This window comes from Dendrobates tinctorius, unplaced genomic scaffold, assembly GCF_039654945.1.
Source record: "Dendrobates tinctorius isolate UK_male_01 unplaced genomic scaffold, ASM3965494v1 ptg000254l, whole genome shotgun sequence".
NCBI classification, from domain to species: Eukaryota; Metazoa; Chordata; class Amphibia; order Anura; family Dendrobatidae; genus Dendrobates; species Dendrobates tinctorius.
The window spans coordinates 3581145-3598464 of record NW_027361921.1 but is presented as its reverse complement, the minus strand read 5'-3'; the positions used below and the strand labels follow the sequence as shown (position 1 = coordinate 3598464).

The window sequence follows — 17320 nt, the reverse complement described above, 5'->3', positions numbered from 1 at the left end:
TCAGAGAGATCACCAGCAAGGCAGAAGGGCGTCGGCTGCCTTATATCCAGTCCCCAATTCCCGTCACCCAGTCATCATCATCATACCCAGGTGCTTGGTAATCAGCCTCACTACTTTCCTTCACCAGAAGAGGGAGTTCATCAGACCTCAATGGTGAAGGGGAAAATGAACTCACAACATATTGGCCAGTGTTGTTACTGCTCACTTATGTTGCTGTCAATTAAGTTGATTCAAACTGGGAGTGGCTTCTACTTCTCTTCCTGCCTCCCTCCTCTCAGTAGCCTTTTTGCTGTTCATCTCATTGCTGTGAGCACACACATTTCTAGGCTTGTGAAGCCTTCAATTTCTTGGATATGAAGGTGGGAAAGTCTCCCAGCATCTAACAGCTAGTTATACCTTCATTCGTCTTATGTGGGGACAGAACAGTCAGAAATTGTCTTTGAGCCTGGACTTGGCTTACATATATTTTGTATGAAGCTTATCACTAGAGGTATGATTTTTATATGAAAAATGGATAATAATTAGTATCTACATATTGTTTTACGATGTTTTACTTATATTCAGCACAAAATAAAGATGGTGGCTCTGTTACAATTTTCCTATTGGTCGAAAAAACAGTCGAAGATGGAATGAAAATTCTGAAACCGTATACGGTTTACATAATATATAAATGACATTTATAAATAATTATCACTAGAAATAATTTACTTTTTTATCTGCACTTTAGAATCGCGTTTCATTCTACTTGCCACGTGTTACTGAACTAAATTACGAAGCCAAAATTCATCTACCAAGTCATCATGAGTGATAGTGATGCTGGATCTAGTTTCCGCCATAATCCAAGAAAACGTGTTTGCAGGTTAGTATCATTTTGTGAAAAGCCAATAATGTTGTATTGTGTAGTATTTCGGAAAATTATTTATTTTTCATTTTTTCATATTTACAGATTTACGTCTGACGAAATAATGCGAATGCTAGACGAATCTGATTCTGAGCATGAGGAAGAACCATATGTTGCATCTGATGATGAAAACTATGTACCACAAGTGGATGTTACTGAAGAAGATTCAGACATTGAACAAGAAATGGTCATAGAGCAGGAAAAAGAATACGACTCAGACGAAAGTGTTGAGGATGAGTCTGTGCCTCAAAGTGCAGGCGACATTTGGACTGCTAAGGATAAAACTCAATGGTGTAGTGATCCACTGCCAAATGCTCAAACAAAATCTCGTAATGTCCTACGACAAAGAGGTGGCCCTGCAGCAATCAGCAACCTGTATACAGCAAAAGAGATATTCAAGTCAATCATGACTCCCGAGATGTGTGACATCATATTACGAGAAACGAATCGAAAGGCCAAGAGAGTTTGTGATGCTTACAACAACTAACTGGTACAACGTTTTCCTGATTCTTCTGAACGGCCACCACAAAAAACATTCAAGCAATTTACTGAAACTGAACTCCATGCATTTTTGGGCATACTGATTGCTGCTGGTGTGCACAGAGACAACAAAGAGAATCTGGAGGAAATGTGGAATGTTGATGCTCTGCCTCTTATACGTGAAGCCATGTCTCATGACCGCTTCAAGATGATACTCAGATTTATCAGATTTGACAACGAAAATACACGTGCAGAACGTGTGCAAACAGATAAAGCTGCACCAATACGGGACATCTGGACAATGCTGAACAGAAATCTGAAGAGAGCCTACAAGCCATATAATTGTATCACCGTCGACAAGCAATTATTTCCATTTAGAGGCCATACTAAATTTACCCAGTATATACCTTCAAAACCAGCTAAATATGGCATAAAGATTTTCTGGGCTTGTGACTCGTCAAACGCCTACCCATTACAAGGTCAGCTCTACACTGGGAAACCAACTGATGGTCCTCGACAAGTAAACATTGGTAAACGAACAGTATTGGACCTAGTGAGCTCGTATAAAGGCTCTGGAAGAAATGTCACCACCGATAACTTCTTTACAACCATGGAACTAGCTAAGGTATTGAACTCCTGGAACATGACACTAGTTGGTACAGTGAGAAAAAACAAAAGGTTCCTACCTAGCAACATGCAGCCTGCCGAAGAAAGGCCTGAAAACTCGACAAATTTTGCCTACAATCATGATGCAACAGTCTTCATATGTACCAAAGAAGAACAAATCAGTCGTGCTTCTATCATCTATGCACATGACGGGAGAAGTTGAAGAGACACTAGCAGCCAAGCCAGAGATAATAAAATACTACAACAAAACAAAAGGCGTAGTTGATGTTATGGATAAAATGTTGGGAGAGTACACTGTGAAACGACGAACATTACGTTGGCCTCTGGCATTTTTCTACAATATGATTGACGTCACTGGGTTTGCATCCTACATCATCTACAGAGAACACAATCCAAGCTTTAGGACAAAGGATCAACGAAGAAAGTTCCTGAAAGATCTCGCAAATCAGCTGTGTATGCCTGCAATTGAAGATCGCAGTACAAACCGAATGATGATGAGAAACCATTTTCTTCGAGGTGCAGTAGAAATGGTGCTTGGACGATGCATTCTGGTGGCATTACAAGCAGCAGCTGGCCCTCAAATACCTCATGGTAGTCGTGGACCCTCCCCTGTTGTTGGTAGTTGCTATGTTTGCCGAGACCTGAGGCGAAAACAACGTAAGACTAGAAAGTCTTGTGTGGTTTGTGTGAAACCCATTTGCGATGAACACTCGGTAGCAAAGGCAACATGCATTACTTGCGAAGAAAATCAATAAAAAAAGTTTCTTACATTTTCTTTTATAATGTAAATGAACAGATTTTTTACTTGTTTATAATAATAAAATAGCATTATCATTAAAATATTCTTTTTTCCTTGCAGTATCTTCATTCAAAATATATGAGGGTACATTTGTATCTATGCAGCTTGTTATGGATGCAAAAATATCTCGACCCCTTATCTCGGAAGGGGGTGGAGATATTTTATTGAAATTTGGCCAATATATTCTGGACCAAAACTGCAGAGATGTCACAAAATTTCAGCCCTCTACGGCTTTTCGAAAAAAAGTTATTGCAATTTTAAAACGGAATAGGTACAATTGTACCTACTCAGCCGGACGAAGGTTAATGCGGCCCGAACCGCTACACGCACAGACTCCGCTGAGGTGTCGTTACGAAGCCAGCGTCCACGAGTGGTGTGCTAAGTATTTTTTGTGTCAATCGGATTTGTAGTTTTTGCGCAATTTGCGTTTGAAAAAAAATGTTCCCATCATTGGAATGCACTGTCTCAATGCATTTCAATGGGAAATTGTTGGCACAGGGAAAACATGCCCTGAGGCGATTCAAATGGCAGTTAAGCTCATTGATATGCGCAGGCACACCCAGTTACTATGCCAACACCTACAAACTTCACATGACCCCAGCAGGACACAGTTTCTGCCAGATTATTTCAGCTCTTAAAACGAAACCCACAGCACGAATGCAAATCTAGCTTCATCGCATGACGCATGCCCCTGAGAGAGAATGTGCGCCAAAGTGGATTTAGAAGCCAGTGAGCCAAACTGGCTCTTAAAGGGCCGACGTGCCAAAGTGATTCAAAAAGGGTTGGCGCACCGAAATGAGTCTTAAAGGGCTGGTGCACCAAATCGAAAGCTGAGTGACCCCAGGCTCCAAATCGGAGGCTGATTGACCCCGGCCTCCAAATCAGAGGCTAAGACACCCAGGCCTCAAAATCAGAGGCTGATCGACATAGGCCTACAAATCGGAGGCTGAGCCACCCTGGCCTCCAAATCGGACCCAGAGTGGCCCCGCCCACCAAATCGGACCCAGAGTGGCCCCGCCCACCAAATCGGCCCTTGAGGAGCCCCGCCCACCAAACCAGACCCTGAGGGGCCCCACCCACCAATTCGGACCCTGAGGAGCCCGCCCACCAATTTGGACCCTGGGGGGCCCTGCCCACCAAATCAGACCCAGAGTGGCCCTGCCCATCAAATCAGGCCCAGAGTGGCCCCGCCCACCAAATCGGACCCTAAGGGGCCCCACCCACAAAATCGGACCCAAAGTGGCTCCGTCCACCAAATCGGATCCAGAGTGGCCCCGCCCACCAAATTGGACCCCGAGGGGACCCACCCACCAAATCGGACCCTGAGGGGCCCCGCCCACCAAATCAGGCCAAGAATGGCCCCACCCACCAGATTGGACCCTAAGGGGCCCCACCCCCAAAATTGGACCCAGAGTGGCTCCGCCCACCAAATCAGACCCTGAGGGGCCCCGCCCACCAAATCAGACCCAGAGTGAACCCGCCCACCAAATTGGACCCTGACGGGCCCCGCCCACCAAATCGGACCCTGAGGGGCCCCGCCCACCAAATCAGACCCTGAGGGGCCCGCCCACCAAATCGGACCCTGAGGGATCCCAGCCACCAATTCAAGCCCTGAGGAGCCCAGGCCACCGAATCAGATCCTGAGGGGCTCCACCCACCAAATCAGACCCTGAGGCCAAAGTGGCCCCTGAGAGGCACCCACAGTTAAAACGGACACTGAGTTGAAAGTCTTGCAGGGGCAGCAGGCAAGTCTCAATTAAAGGGGCAGCCCGGGCACCATTTCAAAGCACTATCTACTTCCTTCAGGAAATACACATATAGTTATATTATTCCTTTAATAAAATCATTATATATGAAATTTATAAACCCCTCTTTTCAGTAATTTTATTATACACAATTTTTTTGTGATCACTGTATCTCGAACACTAGGTGCACCTGCACAGTTTAGGCATTGGTGTTCGCTTCCATGAGTGCTCCACACTTAGACCTCTTGCATGTCAGCTTGGAGTCTAAGGGAGCGCATCATTGGGAAGTGATTCATACATCAGTGCAGATCTAGGCATGCGCCATAAGAGGTGCTTTGTGATGTCACATAGTTCAAGCCTTCATTACCTTATGATGCTCTCTGATTGGTTCCTGGGTATATTTAAACACACAAGGCCCACCACATAGACACGCCCCAGGAATAAGCTAGTGCTTAACACGTGTTGGGGTGAAGGAGGTCGCATCATTCACTTTCACCAAAGACCTGGCATCAGCGTTTTCATATGTATTACCCTTTTTTACCTTTATTTTGAACCTTTGTGGATTTATGCAGCAATCCTCTAGTACTTTCTCAGCCGTGATATTATTTAATCGTGCTGACATTGAGGTCATTTACTTTTACCTGCAGCTTATATCAGACTGGGTTACCTTCATTCAGGTGAAATTTAATGTGAGTCTCTATTACATTCAGAGTGAGTTGCCTGTAGTGTTGTCACAGATTATTTCCACACAAAAATTTTTTTTTTGAACCTTTGAGGTTCTATGCAGCAATTCTCTAGCACTTTTTCAGCTGTGATACTATTCAATCTTGATGATATTGAGGTAATTTATTTTAACCTGCAGCATATATCAGATTGGGCCACGACCATTCAGGTGCAATTTAATGTGGGTTTCTAGTACACTTTATTTTTGTATTTTTTTTTCTGTCACGATATATTCAGTTATTTTGACACTGAGGTTATTTAATTAAGTTACATATATCGGGCCTGATTTAAATTCAATATATTTTTTAATACTGTGGTGTGAATATTCTCTACATTTATAGAGATATTATACTCTTGTTGGAAATTATTTATAATTACTTATGTGCAAGGATTCACATTTGTCTGTGTGACTATAATAACTAATGGCATGAATGTTTTGAGCGCCTCCTGCTGGGCATTTTTGTAATTTTATAATTTTTTTAACCCTAGAACGCATACCTGGGGCCTCGCAGGCCCGCCCTGTTAATTGTTCTCTATTTTCTGCAAGATTACTTTAGTTAGAATTTTGAAACTCTAGGTATTCCTCAGGTATATAGTTGTTTGTCTTTTCCAGTTGTTCATTTATTTTTATGTTACAGGCATTTCGGTATAACAACTCTTTTTTGTGAATACCCCATATTCACATACCTGGGGCCTTTTAGGCCCGTACTAGGTTTACATGTGATCCTAAGTCTTTTTGTCTTCACTGTTGCTGGGGAAGACTTTGACTCAGTCTTTATGACTCTGCTGTTGCTATGAAGAGTGTGAATTCTGCCTGACTACATGGTCATGTGATCTTGGGAAGGAGGCTCCCTCACAACGTCATGCGTCTCTGACATCATCATAGGTCCTGAATACTGTTCATTGTGTGCTACTTGCTGAAGAGACTTTGGAGGAAGGAGTCAGCTTTGTTTCTTGAAAAGGAAACGTTCTGAGTTCCAAAAATCCAAAAGCTTCTACTGCACCTAAAAGAAAGTGGTGACCTGCTGAAGGTGAGAGGAGGGGTCTGCACTTTACCCTTAGCACACACACTAACCAAGAGTGTACAACCCTGATTGTAATTTTTTTTTTTCATTTTAGTTTACTGACTTCTAAGGTTACAATGGCACAGTCTACATCCAGGGGTTTGACTGACCAAGAAATCGAAGCAATCATTTTTGATAGTGATGAAGACAGTGAACTTTCTTTGTCTGATGAAGAGTACATGCCACCAGCTAATGTCTCTACTTCATCGTCCAGTGATTCTTCAGATGATGAAGAAGTAATGGATCCAGCAGAACGTACAAATAGAACATCCAAAACTAATGTTTTTTGGAACAGTACTGCTGAGGTTCTTGGACGAACCCCATCACATAATATTGTAAGAGTTGCTCAAGGAACTGTAGGAATTCCACAATTCTTGTCCAAAAGAGATATGTTCTGTAAATTTTTTTCAGATGATATTGTAGATGAGGTAGTTTTGTGTACTAACTTAGAAGGAAAACGTATCGCTTCAGGAAGAAAAAAACATGGAAAAATATAACAAAAGAGGAACTGTATGCTTATATTGGCCTTACTCTTCTGGCAGGGAGTACAAAATCATACGATGTTCCTATCAGAGAACTCTTTATGAACCCTTTTTCAGATCCACATTACAAAGCTACAATGTCAGTCAATAGATTTGAGGATATTCGGAGAAGCCTTCGTTTTGATGACGAGAGAACTCGTCCTGTCAGGTTGGAAACCGATAAATTAGCCCCCATTAGCTACATCTGGAATCTTTTTTATGAAGAACTGTACTAAGCATTACCATTCTAGTGACAATGTGACAGTGGATGAGCAACTTCTTGCATTTAGGGGACGTTGCAATTTCATTCAGTATATGCCCAGCAAACCTGCTAAATATGGTATTAAAATTTTCTGGATGTCTGATTCTACGAGCTATTATGGAATGAATGGTCTGATTTACTGTGGCAAAGATGTTGACGCTCCAGTCCAGAAAGACCTTTGTTCTGACGTAGTAAAAACACTTGCGAAACCAATTTTCTATTCTGGAAAAAATATAACAATGGACAACTAATTCACCAATCTTGATCTGGGCAATTTTTTGCTTCAGAAACAACTTACACTTGTTGGTACAATAAAACAAAACCACAGAGAAATTCCTCCAATCATGAAGCACAATCAACATCGACAACTTTATGATAGTGTATTTGGTTTCTGCAATCAAGCGACAATGGTGTCTTCTAAAGCTAAGAAAGAAAAATCTGTGATATTACTGAGTACAATGCACCGTGATGGAAGTATAGACACCAATAACAGGAAACAGAAACCCGAAATCATCTTGCATTATAATAAAACCAAAGGAGGAGTGGACAAGATGGACAAAATGATTGGAGAGTATACGTGCAAGAGGCAGACAAAACGTTGGCCTGTAGTTCTTTTTTATAATATGCTAGATGAGTCAGCCCTCAACACCTACTGTATATTGTTTATAGTGAGACTCATCCAGAATTCCATGCCAACAGAAAGGACAAGAGACGTCTATACTTGACAGAACTTTGCTATGAACTTGAATGCCTAACATGATGGAGAGAAGCAGAACAAAATGCTTACAAAGGCAAACAACAGAAGCTATGATCCGATGTGGTATACGTTTTCAGGAACATCCAGAGCCAAGAGATAAAAAAAGAAAGCGATGTTATATTTGTCCAGCAAAGAAGGACAGGAAATCCGAGCGTGTCTGTACTACTTTTGGACAAAATGTCTGCAAGGAGCATTCTTCTGAACAGATAACGTGTGAAAGTTGTTGCGGTCATTAGTAAAGTAGAAAAGGAACCTTTGAAAAGAGATATTCCTGCAGCATGTTTACTGCAACTTTTATATAAAAAACTTTTAGACAAAAAAACATAAACAGTTATATCGAATGCGTATATTGGGCGTTTTAAGCCTGTTCAGTTACTCTTTTGTTTTTTTTGCACATAGTAATGTTTTGAATTATTCACATCTTAGGCTGTGTTCCCACTGGCGCTGGGGTCTGCCAGGAGGTGATCCGTAATGGATCTGATCTCTTGGTAACTCCAGTTAAGGCTGCTGGAATGCCGGGATTCTGCCAGCCTTAGCTGGGGTCACCAGAAGGTCAGATCCATTACAGATCTCCTCCTGGCAGACACCAGCGCTAGTGGGAATGCATCCTAAACTTTGAAAATTATTTTTATTTGCGTTATTCCATGTCATTTGCACACGGGCCTAAAAGGCCCCAGGTATGTGAAAGTGTAGATTTTTATGGTCATGCGTTCTAGGGTTAATGTTTTTTCAATAAAATTTGATATTTTATTCTCATACTGGATCTCTTCATGATTTTTGGTGCCGTTATGGTATATTGGCCCGAAAATGCTTGTTTCTGATATTTTGAAGTGCCAGAATATATTTGGCATTTGGACTAATTTCAGGTATATTTTTTAGTAAAATGTTAATTGTTCTTTTAGTCTACATGTCTCCGAATTTCCAAGCAATAAAATTTGTTTTTTCTGAAAAGGAGAAATGGTCAAAATAACAAAAAAAATTGCAAAGAAAACAAGTTCATAATCATTTAGAAACAACAATACTAATGTTTTAACTCAGGAATAGTTCAGAAATCAATATTTTGGGGAATAACCATGATTTTTAAAAACAGCTTTCATGCATCTTGGCATGCTTGCCACCAGTCTTTTACACTGCTTCTGCCTCAAAAATTTAAGCAGTTCTTTGTTTGATGGCTTGCGGCTATCCATCATCCTCTTCATTACATTCCGGAGGTTTTCAATTGTGTTCAGGTCAGGAGAATGGGCTACCCATGACAGGGTTTTGATGTGGTGGTCTCTAAATTTTTTACAGAGTTGTATATTCTGAGTTTTTGTGTTTGGCTGCTGTCACACACTAAAAGATGTTTTTTTTTGCAAGAAGCAGTTTTTGCGTCGCCATATTTTGAGAGCTATAATTTTTCCATATTTTATATCACAGAGATATGTGAGGGCTTTTTTTTGAGGGACTAGCTGCCTTTTTTATTGTTGTTATTTTTGGGTGCATGACATTTTTTGATTGCTTTCTATTCTGATATTTATGGAGGCAGAATGAACAAAAACCAGCAATTCAGGAATTTTTTGTTTTTTTCTCTGTTCTTCGTGTGGTAAAATTCATACGGCAGTTTTATTCTTCGGGTCAGTACGATTAAAGCGATGTCTCATTTACATTTTTTTTAATGTTTTGGCGCTTTTACACAAAAACTTTTACTGACAAAAGAAATATTTTTGCATTGCTTTATTCTGCGAGCTATAACTTTTTTATTTCTCCGCTGATGGAGCTGTATGGTGGCTTGTTTTTCGTGGGACAAAATGGCATTTTCAGTGATACTATTTTTATTTACATTTGTCTTTTATATCACATTTAATTCCACTTTTTCCAAGCAGTATGATGATAAAGCATAGTTTACCACTTTTTTGTGTTTTTTTTTTCGGTGTTCACAAAGGGCTTAATTAGCATGACACTTCTATAGATCGGATTGTTCTAAATGTGGCAATATCAAACATGTGTACTTTTTTGTTTAATTTTTTACATAAAAATTTGTATTTATTACTGAATTTTTAATTATTATTATTTTGTAATTTTTTTTACCTTTTTTACCTAGTCCCTTTATGGGACTTTCATTTTATTTTTTTACTTTGATTGAAGGTATAATGCATTGCATGGTCTCAGCAGCTTTCTGTAGCTTGGTGACCAGGGGTTCGTCATCACAACCCCGTGTCACCATGGCATCAATAGGGCCCCCGTGATGACGTTGCGGGGACACCAATCTGAAGGCAGAGGGAGCTCTCATCCCTCTGTCTCCCTCCTGAATGCTGCAATTGTGCATGATCGCAGCATTTAGGAGGTTAACAGCCAGGCTCGGCGCTAACATGGCTCCTGGCTGTTGGTGCAGACACTCAGCCACAGGCAGAGCTGAGCTGCTGCACTGATCGGGTGGGAAGTGCTGATATTTAAGCATCTTCTACGCGATCATGCTGTGATCGGTCAGTCAGATTGACTGACCGACCATTGACTGACCAATCAGCAATCTGGGTGCGGGGACTGGCAGCACAGTTTAAATGCATGATAGACAAAGTCTGTCCTGGTGCGGGAACTGACACCCGTCCATGACGGACTGTGTCAATGGACGTTAAGGGATTTCTAATTCTATACTTTATATACTTTACTGCTCAGAAAGGTTGGTCTCCTAGCCAAGAAATGCACACTTGGAAGTGCTGCACTTTAGCTGGCTGGATCACTTGATCCACCTAGCTTCAGTCCCTCTACGCTTCTCCTCGCGCTGGGAGCTGGTATCCAAGGTACTAAGTGATGCGCGCGCTTAGTTACCCGATATTTACCTTGGATACCAGCATCCCCGCTGCTCCTGATTGCTGGTGAGTCTGACTGACTGTTTAAGAGGAAGGTATCGCACGCCCTAAGCACAGTGCCCGCAAATCTGACCCCAGTTCACCTAAGCCAGGCATCCGCCACCAAGGAAGAAGGAAAAAGTGTAGGCTGTGGCAGTGAGTAAGCAGGTGTTAATGCCAGGGAAAAGGAGCAGCGTGACGCCGGCGAAACAATAACTATAAAGATATAATTATTTCAAAACGGGCATTAGTTGTAGTTCTAGACAAATTTAATTTCATGAAACCAGATAAAACAAAGAAAAAGATTATACAGCACTGCTGATACAGAATTGAATAAAAAGGTTTCATTTGTGAAACAATTTGCCTTGACGAGGTTATTCCATAAATCATTGTTGGGTATGTGATGAGCAGTAAACACTGCGGGTTGGATACTGCATACTTGAGAAGCATCCAACCTGCAGAGTTCAGATGTTACATCTTAGTGGATGGGATTTCAAGAAATCCCATGCCCACTATGTGTGCACAGATGCCAGCGGCTCACCAGCGGAGACAGACATGTGGAGCGTCTTTCCAGACCGCAGCATGCCCATTTATCTTGCAGAGACGCGAGCCTCCGCGAGATAAATTTCACCCGTACGATGTATTGGACTCTGAACTCGTACGGTTCAGTGAACACATGCGGATTCACCTGCGTTCAATAGCCAGCAGTACTTTGGACGCAGTGGACATGTGCTGTGTCCAAAGCGTTGCCAATTACTGAACGTGTGCACATACCCTTATGCCCAAATTCCTGAAAGACCATTACAAGCTGATTTAAAGTAATGTTCCAATGTATCTAGTATACGGAAATATAATTTTTATATTTTTTGTCTCCATGTATCTCCCTTAGTACTGTTCTTAATCTGCGGGACTGGTTACTTCCGCCTCTATCAGTTGACAATATAGTCTTTTCAGTGTGCTCAAGAAGACAAGATTATTACTGCAAGAAATGTAAATTTCTTGCAGTAGTAATCTTCTTGTCTTCTTGAGCACACTGATACCCCTCTGTAGAGACTCTGATCCTTCTCTGATTACTATTATGAGTGGTAGTCCTTCACAGCAGCACACCATATAAGTTTCAGTAAAGTGCTATTTAATAGCCCATCTGGCTATGTGCCCATGCAGCAACGTTTCGGTCCAGTGGGTGTGAACCTTTCTCAAGCAGCACTTTATTGAAGCTTACATGGTGTGCTGCTTTTATCTGTGAAGGACTATTTGGAGGTTTGGTATATGCCAGGAAGGCTTGCACCCAAATGTTTTTGCTTTTTTTGTGCTGCTTTTTCAATCTTTTTCTATGTATTATGAGTGGTAGCTATGAAGAGAGTGATGGAGAATGCTGATCCAACAGCATTCAGTCCATTAGGAGGAGATACACGATTTTAAGTGGCACTATATTGTAAAGTAAATGCCATGACTCCTTTTAATTGGACTCATCTGGTCTGTTTTTATTACATAACTTTTACAAACTCCGCTAAATATGCATGAAAAAAAGGATCATTATTAAAAAAAGAGTTAGCCATCTGATTCAGGAATGTCTAAGAGGTGATGGAAAAAAGGCCGCCCATGGATACATCCTGTTTGGTTACTGTTGAGCTGTTGTTTCATACGATGCATAGTGTCCTGGATATCAACTGTAGACAGGTTTAAGGGCAGTTGTCGAGCTAGTCTTACAGCTTCCCCCTAAAAAGTAAAAAAAAAACAACATTATTCCAAACACTATGTAATATTTTAAAGTTTTTAAAATTTCAAAGATCTTAACAGATAAAAGAAACCACAAAAGCGCGCCCATAGGGCTTTACCAGATATAAGTAAAATTTGAATTGTTCAGGGTACTCACCCTCAGAGGTTGTGTAACGCCACAACTACTAAATACGCTCAATCCCATATAATGAAACTGCAGCAGGAGGGTGTAGACAGACAGCATCTGCTTCCATTACTCAAAGAGGAGATCCCAAAAGGGGAAAAAAAAACAAAACACCTGGTTCCCGCACTGCTATACTTCAACCCTCAAATGGAGGAAATCCAGTCGATTCTAGGAGTAGGTTCCAATATCAATGCTTTATTTCATGGTACATACAAAGACAACGCATTTCGAGGTCCATTCCATGACCTCTTCCTCAGGTCGGATGTACAAGGATGAAGACAAATCAAAGGTTGACGGTTTATATCATATCGGGGTTAATTACCCTGCTGCTCACAAAGAGGAAGCTGTGGGATGGAGTAACCAAATGCAAATACGTAAACATTTCATTACAAAACGAACCAATATTAGAAGACACAATAACTTACTCCCCATAAATCACAAATTGGAATAGATTAAAAAGGAAAAAACAAAAAAATTTTTTTTAATTTTTAAGGCTAATTTCACACTTGCTTTTTTTTGCAGCGCGTTTTTCCCGCAAAAAAACGCATTGAAAAAACGCATACAAACGCATACAACTGCTGCGTTTTTTTCAAGCATTTTTATGAGCATGCATAAAAAAACGCAGCGTTTTTATGCGTTTGTATGCGTTTTTAGTGCGTTTTTACCGCGTTTGCGTTTTTTCCAAACATTAGGTGGCCCCTCACACTAACCCAAACCATGACTTTACTAACCCTGACCCTAACCCTGACCCTATCCCTGACCCTAACCCTAACCCTTAACCAAACCATACTAACCCTAACCCAAACCCTAACTAACCCTAACCCTGACCCTAACACTAACCCTGACCCTAACCCTTAACCAAACCATACTAACCCTAACCCAAACCCTAACTAACCCTAACCCTGACCCTAACCCAAACCCTCACCCTGACCCTGACCCTAAACCCCCTTAACTAACCCTAACTCTAACCCAAACCCCTAAATTCCATGGTTAACAAAAAAAAACGCATGTGCAAAAAAACGCATACATAAGCATGCCAATGCGCACATATGCGCACCCAGACTTATAATGGGTGTCTTGCTGTAAAAAAACGCATTGCGCGCGCATGCGTTTTTTTGAGGCAAGTCGGACGCCCAAAAAATGCAACAGGATGCATCTTGTGCGCCCGAGCGCATACCGCAAAAAAACGCATGCGCGCAAAAACGCATATAAACGCGTGTGTATGCGCACATAAGCGCATCCCATGCAAAGTATAGGAAAAAAAAATCGCATGCGTTTTTTAGCGCTAAAATACCGCGAAAAAAAACGCAAGTGTGAAACCAGCCTAAAGAAGTAAAAAAAAAACAAACTTCTCTTACCAGAATCAAACCTATAAGGTTGTGAGACTAAAAGTATGTATGTGAACGAAAATCATCCCCTTTAACTAGTAGTGCTATAGGCACACTATTATATTGGACTAACAAAAGCCATCTGTTTAAGATAAAAAAATGAACATTATATACACAGAAAACCAAGACCGTGAATAACCAGACTGGTTTTCCACTTACAGTACTAACATAAGTTATTCACGGTCTTGGTTTTCTGTGTATATAATGTTCATTTTTTATCTTAAATAGATGGCTCTTCTTAGTCCAATATAATAGTGTGCCTATAGCACTACTAGTTAAAGTGGATGATTTTAGTTCACATACATACTTTTAGTCCCACAACCTTATAGGTTTGATTCTGGTAAGAGAAGTTTTTTTTTTTTTTTCCTTTTTAATCTATTCCAATTTGTGATTTATGGGGAGTAAGTTATTGTCTTTTAATATTGGTTCGTTTTGTAATGAAATGTTTATGTATTTGCATTTGGTTACTCCACCCCACAGCTTCCTCTTTGTGAGCAGCAGGGTAATTAACCCCGATATGATATAAACCGTCAACCTTTGATTTGTCTTCATCCTTGTACATCCGACCTGAGGAAGAGGTCATGGAATGAACCCCGAAACGCATTGTCTTTGTATGTACCATGAAATAAAGCATTGATATTGGAACCTACTCCTAGAATCGACTGGATTTCCTCCATTTGAGGGTTGAAGTATAGCAGCGCAGGAACCAGGTGGTTTTTTTCTTTTCCCTTTTGGGATCTCCTCTGAGTAAAAGATCTTAACAGGTGATTACATGTGTAAAATATATTATACGGATCAAAAATGCTGTTGATACTTTAATGCTAGCTCGGGACTACGACAATGATAACTGCCGATTTCTTTCACTAGTTTTATATGTGACATCCATATTGATGTTCATCTATATGCAATTTTCTTTTTGGGATAGGCAGTGCAATATGAAATAAGGACTACAATGATAAGTGTCAATTTCTTTTCATTGATTATATGTGATGTCCATATTGATGGGCATTGCAGATTTCTGATTGGGACATGGATAGCAATATGAAAATTTTGTGTATAGCTGTCAAAAGTACATTTTCTCTATCCCTTGGAGATTGATACACAGGGGAGGTGGCACTCTGGAGCAATATTTGGTTGGCTACACTGACATAGTGTACTGGCTCCTTACACAGTATAAATTAATTGCTATTGTATGTCATAAGGAATCTTTGGCTGACATATTTTGTTATACAAACGAGAAAAGACTGACTGGCACTTCCAAGCTAGTGTAAAGATTTGTTTACAATTGGTGCTTTAATGGGTATAGTGCAATAATTGTACGTTCTTATTTGAGGTTACCTTGATATGGGCAGATTACCAATTGTAAGCTAGTAAAAGTGCCCTGACTGTGGATAACAGTAATTATATTTTTTCTTGAATTGGCATTCCATTCAATGTATGGAGAATTTATATGGTGATCCCGGGCATGTTAAGTTGTACTGACATATCTGTTCAATGGGTTTAGTGAAAAATCTGTGTTTTTCACTATGGGTTACCCTAATGTGGGCATTTCACAATGAAATGGGACTAACAGTGCTTTGATTTGCTCTATTGAATTTGAATGAATCCTTGTTGCAATAGGGAATTCATATTGCGCATATGAAGGTGCATTAGATATATGATTTGGCATATTGAATTAATGCTTGCTATGTACCTTGGAATGCAATGCACTGTACCCTAATTGGTTCTGTACCCCTGATAAGGACAAAGCACTATATCACTGATACATCCCTTAAGCGCACCAGTGGGGGGTTATTAAACTTGGGACTTTTTACTGTCTCTATCATTTCTTTATTTGAGCCCTTTCATACCTTGCCTTCCCTTCTTCTCTCCATAACCCTTATTATCTACACATAATTATGGAAAGATTTAGGGGTTATTATTAAGGGCAAGTGAGGGGCAGCCGACGTTGAGCGGGGGTGCCACTTTGCCCAATGATTTAGAGTGCCAACCTCCGCGGCAAGGTAGGGACACTCAACAGGGTGAGTATAGGGTGAGATCAATAGGCCCTTTTCCCGATTTCTATCAAACTTTTGACAATAAAGCTTTTCTGCGTATCCAGCTGGTAAAACAGTTTTTGTAAATGATTTTTTTGGAATTGATATTTTGACTCCTTGGGAAGGAACCATCTGTTGTCTGATTGTCACCAGTACACTGACCATCTATTGTAAGGACTTACCCTCCAGTGGTTCATTGATCAATAGCTACTTACACTCCTCTCTTCGTTTCTAGTCACCGCGGCACTTCCTACCACTTGGAATTTCTGTTGTGTTTGTTGTGTTCCTTGTGTCTAAAATAGGGATTACTAGTTTGTATCCAGGAAAAGCCAACAGTGAGTATGGGTGCCATATTGCATACAAGTTAGGATGCCAACCTCCGCTGCAAGGAAGGGTGCAACTAGGGTCCGGTAAGGCCATCTAGGATGTATCTGCTATCATTATTACCAATCCTTGTTTTTTGGACCTGCTGATAGCGGGTATCTTAAGTAATTGTCTACATTTTTAACAATTTTTTAATGGTTGAAATAAAATTTAGTTTTAGGTATTAGTTCACATGTAAGCCTTTGATACACTATACCTTAGTATCCCAGATTTTCTTTTTTAACAGGAGAAATTTCACCATACAATTTTTGTGCAATTTCTCCTGAGTATGCTGATAACCAATGTTGAGGAAAACTACTGTTTGAGGGCACAACAAGGCTTGAAAGAGAAAGAGCCCATGTGATTTTCTGAATGCAAAATTTGCTCAAATAATTAGCGGATGTCGTGTTGCATTTGGATAGCTCCTAATGTGCCTAAACAGTGGCATCCCCCCAAGTGACACTATTTGGGGTCGCCCCAAGTTTCGCAAATTTGCTTATGGGGCGATTCAAGTCCCTATCATCAATTATGTCAGATGAGTATAAAACATTTATTAAATACTATTGCAGATATTATGATAATCTGATCATCATAGGGAGAGGTACGGAACAGGAGGCTATACAATTTGTGAGAGGACTCAATGACGATGAAGTCATGCACCTTGATTTCTCTCGGTGGCAAAGTCAGTGCCATTCACTGGTCGTCCTGTCTGGCATTTACTTAGTCAGATACTCCTGTTTCAGGGTCCAATCTCACCTCACTAAGGGCCCCATAACACATAGCGATGCACCAGCGATCCCGACAACGATATGACCTTGTCAGGATCGCTGGTGTGTCGCTACATGATCGCTGGTGTGTCGCTACATGATCGCTGGTGAGCTGCCAAACAGGGAGCTTCACCAGCGATCAGCACCAGCGACACGGGG

The 17320-nt window shown here is 40.8% G+C and overlaps 1 protein-coding gene across 7 annotated transcripts in view; it reads right to left on the bottom strand.

Annotated features, from left to right (window-relative positions):
• Nucleotides 1–12161: 12161 nt before the first annotated feature.
• PMS1 (PMS1 homolog 1, mismatch repair system component) overlaps nt 12162–17320 on the bottom strand; it is a 322424-nt gene continuing 317265 nt past the window's right edge. For all 7 annotated transcript variants that reach the window (XM_073558100.1, XM_073558103.1, XM_073558101.1 and 4 more), the window contains one exon: nt 12162–12423. In XM_073558100.1, the coding sequence (XP_073414201.1) occupies nt 12256–12423 (168 nt within the window). In that variant the 3' untranslated portion in view covers nt 12162–12255. The remainder of the gene's footprint in view (nt 12424–17320) is intronic.